Below are 12,263 nucleotides of genomic sequence, written 5' to 3'. Positions count from 1 at the left end.
AAGCTTCCAGCAGCAATTCTGACATCTTTAACACTCCACTGTCACCAATCCGAGAGTCTTTAGGAGAAGATATCCCATTCCAGTTCAAAGGAAAATTGATCATCTCAGAACAGGGAACTGAGGCCTTGGCAATGGGGGATGGAGGCAGGGAAGGCTGTCTTCTGCTTGTCTCTGATGTTCTAGAGAGACAGCTCTTCTGATAGAACTTTGCCCTTGTTTCTGTTTTCTGAAATATGCCTGAAGAGCAGGACTGCACCTGGACCTAAGGAAGAGTGGTGGAAGTCTGTGACAGACACAAGGCTGGCCAAGAGAATTACAGATTTGGATCCAGACATGCCGGAAATGTACTGGTGACTGGCACTGAGGAGGATGGGGACACAGTTTGAACATGGACGTGACAGATGTGAACAAGCAAGAAATGTGTGCTTTTGGAACAGGACTCAGACCAAGATGGGTCCTGGAGGATGTGTTTTGACAGTGTCTGTGAGCAGGGAAAGCAAAGAAGACATATTTGGAGACATTCACGACTGAGATAGGACACAGTGAGTGACAGTGTTTGGAATGAGTGAGATAAATCAGGCACAGGAAGGGAACGTACTGGGAACAACAGCATGAAGCAAAGGCGATATGCTAGGGAGATGAAGTACTGGGAGATGAAAAGACTCCTCCCTGGGGGGTTCTAGGAAGAGAACTCCCAGCGAACAGAGAGTAACATCCTGTCCCTTGACTCCCAGGAATGCCATCTGCTGGAATCTCAGAGGACAGTCCAGTGAGCAAGGGTGGCTGCCCCAACAGCCAGCCGGTGTTCGGTGAAGAGATACCAGTGCAGTCCTGTGCCTTGCAGTGAGGACCTGGCCCTTCTCCAAGGGATGACAGTCTTCTGGGTCACTGCCCCAGGGGACTAAGTGCCACTAGACTGAGTAGCCACCAAAGGAGATGTTGCCGCGGGGTTGCACTGACTCTCCCATTGACCACCACAGTCCACTGCATCCCTGGAGACAGAAGAAGATGACAGAACCTGAGAGTTGCAATGGGTGTCACTGGGAAAGAGTCAATAGGTATAAGGAAAGTCCCCCATGCCACACATACAGGTGGTTAGCCCTGCCTAGGAACATTTAGGTATTTGTAAAGAAATTATTACATCCAGTCAAAATCTCCTTCCTGTGACTGACTCTCTGGAACTGCTGCCCACATTCTCTGCCCCCAGACTATGCATTTTAAGCCCCTTTTTAATATCCACATGATCATGCTTTTCTTTTCACTACTCTAAAGAGAACTGTCCTCAGAAAGTCTTATTATGATCACTAATACAATACCAAGAAAGAGTTTGATTTTAGGCAATAAACAAAACAAAACAAAAAACAAAATCAAAAACAAACCCCCAAAAAACAATGAGTAAAAAATGCTAAAATAGAGAACTCTGGGTTACCACAAAAACCTTTTCAGAAAACAGGTACAGTGGTCCTAGAATGGCAATCTTCTGGGAGGCTTTATCTAATGGCTTGTACCTCTGCCAAATAGATAATGAAATTAGTTGACAGAGATCATATATTAATGAAGAAACACTGATTCTCACAAATCATGTGTGAATTGCAATAACTGTCTTAGGATTTTATAAGATCTACTTCTATGTATGAACCCATAGTTTCTGCATTCTGGCTAATAGTTCTTTAAGAATGAGAGCAATATATTTGGGTCCTATGATTTCCCCGGTCATTGAAAGAGTTGAAAGAGCACTAGTCAGAGATCTTATTAGTGAATTTCTTTAAGCCCTTGAGTACACATGTCTTGGCTCAGAGAGAGTTAAATGTTTTGCTTCAATTCTGGTCAGCAACTTTCTTCTTGCAAATGTCTCTTCTTTGTGGTTGGAAGGTTATTCTTATTGCAACGGAATATGCAAGATCTCTTCCCTAAATAATGAGTGCTAACTATTTATGGGCTTGCTACATGTTCTGAACACAGCTTTTGATTTATGTTTGCTTGTACATTCTTTCTTCCAGATTTTTCTTGTTATTTTCAAGTAGAGCTCTTTAGCTAGTTTAAGATGTGACCTCATGTTTTTATCTAACCCTACATTTTAGGTATCATTCATTAAGTATATATACTAAAAGAAAAATAATGAAGAGGAAGGAAGGGAAAAAGAAAAAATAAGGATGTTTGGGTTTCTTCTCATTGCCCAAATTCCTTGTCTATCATTCTTGTTATCACTGTAATTATTAGCCTCAATCAAAATCACCCCTGTGGGACAGAGACATATAACCTAATGAGTGCAGTGCATGTATTGCCTGCGGAAGGACAAGATTTGGTTGCTGGATGGCACATGGCACTACCGTGAGCAACTTCTGAGCACAGAACCGGAAAAACCACCGTTTCTGGCTCCCAAACCAAAACTAAAACAGATAACCCCACTACCACCTATTAGAGTAGTGTGCCTGGAATAGGGCTGGACTATAATCATTTAATTACATATTTTATGAGTTCTCTCTGGAACAGATAAGGAAACTATGTTTTAGAATACCTTGCAATTTTCCCCCCAGTTTATATTTATATGGTTATATTTTACATTTGGGTCCTTTTTAATCCCGAAGTTTGTCCTCTAAATCATCCTACCATACTGCCATTTATCTCCTGGAGAACAAGCATAAGTCCTGATTTCAGGTGCTATGGTCTCTAGCATCCCCACATCCCACTATGACAGACTCTAAGGCAGAAGAAATCTAAGCCAAATAGCACGGTGTGACACGACATTTTTTAAAACACAGTACAACTGGGACATTAACACAGAACCCTTTCCTGTTCACTCCTTCTAACCATTAAATGTATTTTTGCTTTATGCCAGTTGGCACTTAAATTTTCTGTGGTGCAGAATTAGGGACCCTACATGGAAGGACAAGTGTTCGAAAGCAAGAGGACAGTAGGAAGAAAAATCAGAGGGGATAAGACTAGGAAAGCAAACAAAATAAAGAATGAGGAAAAAATACACGGTGAGGCAGGAAAGAGGGGTCATGGGGAGTCACAGAGAATGTTTTAGAGAGGGACAAGAGAGAATGGAGGAAGTTCTCTGTGAAGCTTTTTCAAAAAATTACAGTAGCCCCCGTAAAATCTTTTCAGAGATTCAAATAAAGTCAGATTCCCAGGGAATTGCAACTGGATACATGTGCCACTCCTCTTTTTGTCTTTCAGACTACATCAATCTGATCATTGCCAAAGAATGAGTCACAGAAAAAGGATAGTGGCTCACACTCTAACTCAATCCAGGACTGATATCCAGCACTCTCCCTTGACAAAGCAAATGGGTGTCCTTGTGTTGTGTTTGGGCTTGGACTGTCTCAGTGTACCCTAGTGCATGGATTTGTTAACTGAGTGAGTGGCATGTGGTGTTAAGGAGTTCACCAAAGAGGTAGCATCATCGCATGTTGTGTTTCACCCTGAGACCTCCTTCTCAGCAACAGATCACACTCAATGTACATGGTTTTAACCATTCCTGCTGGGCCCCTTTCACTGTCAAGGACAAGATCACCCTGCCAGCTCACCAAAGGCAGCAGTAGCGTGTAGCAATGTGAACAGGGAATCAGAGACCAAGGACCTAGTTTCTGATGCTTTTTCTAAGCCTCCATCCATACAGGACTGTGAGGATGGAGGCCCTTTCCCGTGCCACAATCGCCCCGGTTGTTTTACTTGAGAAGAATTGTCTGTAAGATCCTTTGCAACTCTGACATTCTGTTTCTGTGAGTAGCAGAGATGGTGGGTGACAGATACAGACCTTCTGATTGGGCACCATCTGTGTGTGGGACTGTTCTCCAAAGCTGTGGGTAATTGCTTTGGATCTGGCTTTTAATATTCTATTGTTAGTATCTGATACTTTATATTCCATGTGGAGGGAAGAGGCTTCACTGGAAACACAGAGAAGATAATTTTTGGATTTTGATTTAAGTATCTGCAAATCCACAATTTCTGAGTATGTGAAATTATTTTGCAAAGCTGCTAAATGTATCTGGGGAGGATGGGCTGAGATGCCATAACTTAAAATGCAGCGAGATCACAATTGTCTCTCCTCGACCATATGTTTGATCAGAAACATTGGCAGAGTAGCTCAATATCCCTGATGCAAAACATCATTAAAAAAGAAGCTCCAGTATTTTAACAGATGAGTTTTAAAATGCAGTATCTGTTAATAGTTTTTGTAAAATCCTCTACCATTTATAAAGCATTTCTGTATCTTTTACCACATTTAAATTTCCTCAATATTGACAGGAGGGAATATTGCACATTATATATTACATACTAACACACATATTAGTTTAATTTTATAAGAAGGCAGCACAGGGTAGGTGCATGGGTTAATTGAAGGGTATAAGCACATCCAGTCCAATCAGGAAGTCTATCTTCTAAACCAGGGATTTTATCTACTGGCAGATGTGGGAATAATTTATGTGGTGGGAAGAACTTTGTGCTGTTTAATATTAATAATTTATGAAATAGGCTTATAATTACCTCTTTTTGTGGGGACCAAAGAGATAGTACAGTGAGATGGGCACTTGCCTTGCATGTGATGACCTGGGGACTGAATCCAGGTCAGTCACATGTGATCCTTCAAGACCCACCAGGATTGATTCCTGAGCACAGATCCAGGAGCAACCCTGAGTACTGCTGGTTGTGGCCCACAAACCACCCCCCACCAAAAAAAAATTTACCCATTTTCTAGAAATAGAAGAGGAAGAGAAGGAAGAGACATAGGCAAGTGGAAGAGAACAATCACTAGCTAAGTCGTTTTTCACAAAATATTCCAGTAACAATGTGCATCAGACTTGTCTTGCCATAAATGACTCCCAAGAGCCATACCAGTATCTGATTGTTCCCAGACTTGATAACATAGATAAGAGGACAAGAAAAGAGTAGCGAAGCAACAGAAATTTGAATTCTTCAAAATACTGCTCTCAAGTGATTCTTACCAAACTGGTGGATATTGAGTTAGTCTACCCTGACTGAAAACAATGTTTCAAACCAGAGAGTACGGAAACAGTAAAGAGAAAGTGTATGTGTGTGAGAATAAAACATTCAATGTCACTGCCCAGGAATCATAATCAAAGCACAAAATGCATGCAGTTTGCTTCAGTACAGTGAATAAGAGGATATTTTTCAGTTTTTTATTGCACTGGTGATGAAGACATGAAAAAAGACTTAGTGATGAATCATGAAAATAAGAAGACAAGAAAAGAAAGAAATTTACAAAGCAATTTTTTTTCTTAAAGTGTCCTTTAGGTTACAAAAAGACAAAAGGCTTAAGAACAATCAGTTGATAAAAATTTAACTGAGGGGTCAGAGAAATAGTATAGGACTAGATTTGGTCCTTGGAACCACATGATCCTCTGAGTATCTCTGGGTGCACCAATGAAAACCCCTGAGCACTTGAGGGCCTCTGAGCAACAGTCTGTGTGGTCATGCAGGTTCCCAAGAAGTTTAGGATGGTCCAGGAAATTTCTGTCACTACAGGGCTAGAGCAATGCAGGCTTCAGGCTCTGGCATTGAACCAACAACCTGGTGATGCAGGGATGATCAGGAGGAGCCATTAGGCCTCCTGAGCACCTCTGGGAGTCCCTGACCCATAAATATACAAATAAAAGTTAACTGAATCTTCCACAAACAGAAAACATGTAGATTTGTGTGACATTATCACTCAATTACTCGAAAGCCAATGCCATTAGTCAACTCACCAACATTTCTCAGTGTGTTCAAGACACAATTTATCTGTCTTGACTATGTATCTTAAAGAACTCTCAATCCAGGCAGAATACTCATGGAGGGTCTGTTAATTACCAAACGTAGGCTGTGTTCTATGGGGGCAGTACGCAAAACCATGGACACATCCTTAATTAGTTTGAATTACAGTAGGAGAAATTTATATTTCTTTAATTTATCCTATATATTTTAAAGAGACAAATTCAGTTTAGCTTCTCTCTGCCTTAACAATTTTCTAGTACCTAGCTGTTTGGAGAGAGCCTTAGATTCAGAGCCTTTGGTGAGAATGCTGCCAATGCATATTTTATCAAAGATAATTTATACAACAGGTTTTGGCATATCGAATACACCACAGGTAACTTGCCAGGCTCTGCCTGTGCAGGTGGGATACTCTTGGTAGCTTGCTGTGTTCTCTGAGAGGCATATATTTATCTATTTCTCTCTATTATTTGTTGCCTACTGACTGAACCCCATCAAATATGGTGTAATATGTTGTGGTAATTATGGAAAATGGGTAGAAAGTGTTTCAAACCATCCGTGCAGTCCAGAAAGAGGTCTGGAGAGTGGTGGCGGTTGGGTAGTGGAGGTTGGCTGCCAGGACTGAATCCCTTCGGGTGGGGAGGGCTCTCACCCACGCCACTCTGGGGTGCCCTGAGTGAGAACAGCCTGGCACAGAGCCTGGCATATTCGATATGCCAAAACCAGTAATGACTCAGGTCTCATTCCCATAACCCTGAAAGAGCCTCCAATAGTTGGGAAAATATGAGGAAGAAGAGGCTGCTAAAATCTCAGGGCTGGGAGGAATAGAGACATTACTGGCTCCTGCTTAGTTCGACAAACAACAGGATGACAGTGATGACAGTGATGACAGAATTTATACAACTAATAATAACCTCTTTGCTTTTTATTACTTCTGTTTGACTTTTTATTTGTTTCTTTGAGATGGTTTTTTTCATTATTTTTTTAACAAACACGTTATCATTAAAGACATGATAATTAATGATATCATGGGCAGTGTGTTGATATAGTAAAAATTGACCACTGTCAGGAATTCCCATCTATCAAAAAAAGTGGTGTGCTGAGATTAAGAAAGTCTGGAGAGTTCATATTGAAACCATGATTCAGGTATTAAGTAGGCTGGGCAGCAAATTGGGAAAGAATATTTGAGAGCCGAAACATTCCAGAGGCAGGAGAATTCACTATTTGGGGGAAACTGATTAATTTTTCATGCTTATTGCATTGGAAGCAAGACTGAAGCTAGCTGAGGGACATGTGCTGAGAAGCAGGTTGGTTAAAGCAAGAAAGGCTTTATGTGCCCTTCACTATCTGCCCACTTCAAATCACACTATATTGCTTATGGCTTTTCTATTACAACTCCATCCAGCTGGCATTTTCTGTTTAAAATCCCACATGCCTGAATGCCCTTTTCATACTTTTGAGTGATAGATATGGAACTGCTTCTCTTTCTGTGATTACGTTATATACATAGTACCACAAGGAAACCAGAGGCAAGAAAAATATGTATTTTGCAATACTGATAAGGAAATGACACTCTAAAAAATCACCAAATACATGAATAGCTTTGTGTTTAGGCCCTGTACTCACACTTTTGGAAGTTATGGACAAACTAGAATGGAAGAAGTTGCCAGAATAGTCTGATGTGTGTGTGTGTGTGTGTGTGGTGTGTGCATGTTCTCTCTCTCTCTCTCTCTCTCTCTCTCTCTCTCTCTCTCCCCCCAAAAGGCAGGACATGAAGTACGAAAAGGAAGTGATATAGCAAAACTGCAACTCTGAACTTCTTAATGGGACATAACTTCCCTAGACCATTGCTGTATCCCAACTGCCTAGATCAGTCCCCAGATCACTTTAGGCAGATGATAAAAAGACAACAGGTAAAACAAAACATGAGATCTGGGTTTTTTTTTTTTTTTTTTTTTTTTTTTTTTTTTTTTTTTTTTCCCCTTTATTTTATTTTATTTTTTTTAAAGTTGTAGATTTACAATTTTTTGTGCTTTGGTTTCAATTATACAATGATCAGATACCCATCCCTCCACCAGTGCCCATTTTCCACCACCATGGATAATATCCCTCCCACCCCCATCCCCCCATCCCCCCGTCTCTGTGGCAGGGCAATCCCCTGTGTTCTCTTTCTCCTTTTGGGTGTTGTGGTCTGCAAAAGAGACATTGAGTGGCAAACATGTTCAGTCCATAGTCTACTTTCGACATGCATCTCCCCTCCTGGGAGGATCCTCCAAACATCCTTTATTTGGTGCTCCCTTCTCTATCTGAATAGCCCTTTCCTCTAGGATACCCAGCTGGCCTCTAAGTTATGGAGTAATCCTCCTGGTGCTGATCTCAGCTATTCTTGGGTATTAATCTCATACTTTGTTACTTTATATCCCCCAGATGAATGCAATCTTTCTATGTCTATCCCTCTCTTTCTGACTCATTTCGCTTAGCATGATACTTTCCATATTGTACCACTTGTATGTAAAGTTCATGACTTCATCTTTTCTAACAGCTACATAGTACTCCATTGTGTAGATGTACCAAAGTTTCTTTAACCAGTCATCTGTTCTTGGGCATTCAGGTTTCTTCCAGTTTCTGGCTATTGTAAAGACTGCTGCAATGAACAAACAAGTGCAGATGTCACTTCGACTATACATTTTTGCCTCTCTGGGATATATTCCCAGGAGTGGTATTGCTGGGTCAAATGGGAGCTCAATTTCTAATTTTTTGAGAATCGTCCATACTGTTTTCCAGAAGGGCTGAACCAGTGGACATTCCCACCAACAGTGAAGGAGTGTCCCTTTCTCGCCACATCCACGCCAGCATCGGTTGCTTTTGTTCTTTTGAATGTGGGCCAGTCTCTGAGGTGTGAGATGGTATCTCATTGTGGTTTTGATCTGCATCTCCCTGATGATTAATGATGTAGAGCATTTTCTCATGTGCTTTTTTGCCATTCGGATTTCTTCTTTGAGAAAGTTTCTGTTCATTTCATTGCCCCATTTTTGGATGGGGTTGGATGTTTTCTTCTTGTGGAGTTTAACCAGTATTTTGTATATCCTGGATATCAACCCCTTGTCAGATGTGTATTCGGTGAATATCCTTTCCCATTCTGTAGACTGTCTTTGTACTTTGGTCACTGTTTCTTTGGAGGTGCAGAAGCTTCTTAGTTTAAGATAGTCCCATTTATCTATCTCTGTTTTCACTTGCTCGGCCAGTGGCGTGGCATCTTTGAAGATACCATTAGCTTCAATGTCATGGAGGGTTTTGCCAACTTTATCTTCAATGTACCTTATGGTTTCTGGTCTGATGTTGAGGTCTTTAATCCATTTTGATCTTACTTTTGTACATGGTGTTAGGCAGAGTTCTGAGCCTATTTTTTTGCATATAGCCGTCCAGTGATGCCAACACAATTTATTAAAGAGGCTTTCCTTACTCCACTTCACATTACTTGCACCTTTATCAAAGATTAGATGAGCATATGATTGAGGAGAGATGTCAGTGTATTCAACCCTGTTCCATTGGTCTGCAGTTCTACCTTTGTTCCAGTACCATGCTGTTTTAATTATTACTGCTTTGTAGTACAGTTTGAAGTTTGGGAGGTTGATTCCTCCCATTTTCTTTTTCCCAAGAATTGCTTTAGCTATTCGTGGGGGCTTATTGTTCCATATAAATTTCAAGAGTGTTTGCTCCATTTCTTTGAAGAATGTCATGGGTATCCTTATAGGGATTGCATTGAATTTATACAATGCTTTCGGTAGTATTGCCATTTTGACAATGTTAAGTCTCCCGACCCATGAGCAGGGGATATCTTTCCATTTCCTCATGTCCTCTTTTATTTCCTGAAGTAGCGTTTTGTAGTTTTCTTTGTACAGGTCCTTTACTTCCTTAGTTAAGCTGATTCCTAGGTACTTGATTTTCTGGGGCACAATTGTGAATGGGATTGTTTTTTTCATGTTGCTTTCTTCTCTCTCACTGTTTGCGTATAGGAAAGCCATGGACTTTTGGGTATTGATTTTATAACCTGCAACTTTACTATACGAGTCTATTGTTTCTAAGAGTTTTTTGGTGGAGGTTATTGGGTTCTCTAAGTAGAGTATCATATCATCTGCGAATAGTGAGAGCTTGATTTCTTCCTTTCCTACCTGAATGCCCTTAATATCTTTTTCCTGCCTAATCGCTATTGCAAGTACTTCCAGTACTATATTGAACAGCAGTGGAGAGAGTGGGCATCCCTGTCTCGTCCCTGATCTTAGAGGGAAGGCTCTCAGTTTTTCCCCATTGAGGATGATGCTTGCTGTAGGCTTGTGGTAGATGGCTTTAATTATGTTGAGGAAGGTCCCCTCTATACCCATTTTGGCTAGGGTTTTCATCATAAAGGGGTGCTGGATCTTATCAAATGCTTTCTCTGCATCTATTGATATGAGCATATGCTTTTTATCTTTTCTTTTGTTGATATGGTGGATTATGTTGATTGATTTCCGAATGTTGAACCATCCTTGCATCCCTGGGATGAATCCTACTTGGTCATGGTGTATGATCTTTTTGATGAGTAGTTGGATTCTATTTGCTAGTAGTTTGTTGAGGATCTTTGCATCTGTGTTCATCAGGGATATCGGCCTGTAATTCTCTTTCTTTGTGGTATCTCTGTCTGCTTTTGGTATCAGTGTGATATTTGCTTCGTAGAAACTGTTCGGAAGTGTTTTTGATATTTCAATTTCGTGGAAAAGCTTAAAGAGCATTGGGAGTAAGTCCTCTTTAAAGGTTTGGAAGAATTCACTAGTGAATCCATCCGGGCCAGGACTTTTGTGCTTGGGGAGACTTTTTATTACCATTTCAATTTCCTTGATGGTGATAGGTCTGTTCAGGTATTCCAGGTCTTCTTGGTTCAGCCTTGGGAGTCTGTAGGAGTCTAGGAATTTATCCATTTCCTCGAGGTTTTGATGTTCCGTGGCATAAAGCTTCTCAAAGTACTCCCTGAGGATCCTCTGAATTTCTGTGGTTTCTGTTGTAATGACCCCCTTTTCATTTCTGATTCGGTTTATTAGGGTTTTCTCTCTCCCTTTCTTTGTGAGTTTTGCTAGAGGCTTATCGATCTTGTTAATTTTCTCAAAGAACCAGCTCTTGGTTTCATTGATCTTTCGGATTGTTTTTTGGGTTTCCATCTCGTTAATCTCTGCTCTGAGTTTTATTATTTCCTTTCTCCTGTTCGGGTTGTGCTCCTTTTTTTGGTCCTTCTCCAAGCTCTTAAGCTGTGAGGTTAGGTTACTTATGTGTGCTCGCTCCTCCTTCCTGAGGAATGCTTGTAGAGCTATAAACTTTCCTCTTAACACAGCCTTTGCTGTGTCCCATAAGTTTTGGTAACTCGTGTTCTCATTTTCATTCGTTTCTAGGAATCTTTTGATTTCCTCTTTGATTTCCTGTCTAATCCACTCGTTGTTCAATAGTGCACTGTTTAATTTCCAGGTGTTTGATTTAGTTTTCTGTTTTTGTGTGTGATTTACTTCTAATTTCAGCGCATTATGGTCTGAGAAGATTGTTGATACAATCACTACCTTCTTAATTTTATGGAGGCATGTTTTGTGGCTCAGCATGTGGTCTATCTTGGAGAATGTTCCATGGACGCTTGAGAAGAATGTGTATTCAGCTTTTTGTGGATGAAGTGTCCTGTATATATCTACTAAGTCCCTTTCTTCCATTGTTTCCCTCAAATGAAGTATGTCCTTGCTAAGCTTGAGTCTGGTTGATCTATCAAGAGGTGACAAAGCAGTGTTGAAGTCTCCCACTAGTATTGTGTTGCTATTGATGTCTTTTTCCAAATCTATGAGTAGTTGTTTTAAGTACTTTGCTGGTCTCTCATTAGGTGCATATACATTTATTATTGTAAGTTCTTCCTGTTGTACAGATCCTCTGATCAATAAGTAATGGCCTTCACTGTCTCTTATGACCTTCCTCACTCTGAAATCAATGTGGTCTGATATAAGGATGGCTACCCCAGCTTTTTTATGGGAGCTGTTTGCCTGTAGGATTGTTTTCCAGCCTTTGACTCTGAGTCTGTGTTTGCTTTGACTATTGAGATGCGTTTCTTGCAGGCAGCAGAATGTTGGGTTCAATTTTCTAATCCATCCTGCCACTCTATGTCTTTTAATTGGTGCGTTTAGCCCATTGACATTGAGAGAGATTATTGTTATGGGATTCTGTCCCATTGTTCTGTTAAAATTGGGTGTATTTGAGGGGCCTTTCTTGCCTTAAAGTAGCCCATTTAGTTGTTCTTGTAACCATGGTTTTGAGTCTATGAAGTTCCTGAGCTGTTGTTTGTCTGTGAAACTGTGTGTTGTTCCTTCTATTATGAATGAGAGTCTTGCTGGGAAAAGTATTTTGGGGGAGGCATTTATTTCATTGAGTTTTTTTACTATGTCCCACCACTGTTTTCGGGCCATGAGGGTTTCATCAGAAAAATCAGCTGTGAATTTTAAGGATGCTCCTTTGTAAGAGATTTCTTTCTTCAATCTTGCTGC

At 40.6% G+C, this 12,263-nt stretch overlaps 1 protein-coding gene across 4 annotated transcripts in view; it reads right to left on the bottom strand.

Moving 5' to 3' along the window:
- Positions 1-12,263, bottom strand: part of HTR4 (5-hydroxytryptamine receptor 4) — a 211,990-nt gene that overhangs the window by 35,375 nt on the left and 164,352 nt on the right. For 2 of the 4 annotated variants that reach the window (XM_056124492.1, XM_056124493.1), the window contains exon 7: positions 20-992. The exons of the other annotated variants lie outside the window; for them this stretch is intronic. In XM_056124492.1, the coding sequence (XP_055980467.1) occupies positions 902-992 (91 nt within the window). In that variant the 3' untranslated portion in view covers positions 20-901. Of the gene's footprint in view, positions 1-19; positions 993-12,263 lie in introns of those variants that run through there. 4 annotated transcript variants of the gene reach the window in all.

The sequence above is a fragment of the Sorex fumeus genome, unplaced genomic scaffold (assembly GCF_029834395.1).
Source record: "Sorex fumeus unplaced genomic scaffold, SorFum_2.1 ptg000051l, whole genome shotgun sequence".
NCBI classification, from domain to species: domain Eukaryota; kingdom Metazoa; phylum Chordata; class Mammalia; order Eulipotyphla; family Soricidae; genus Sorex; species Sorex fumeus.
The sequence above is the reverse complement of the archived record's forward strand: the minus strand, read 5'-3'. Positions and strand labels throughout refer to the sequence as shown.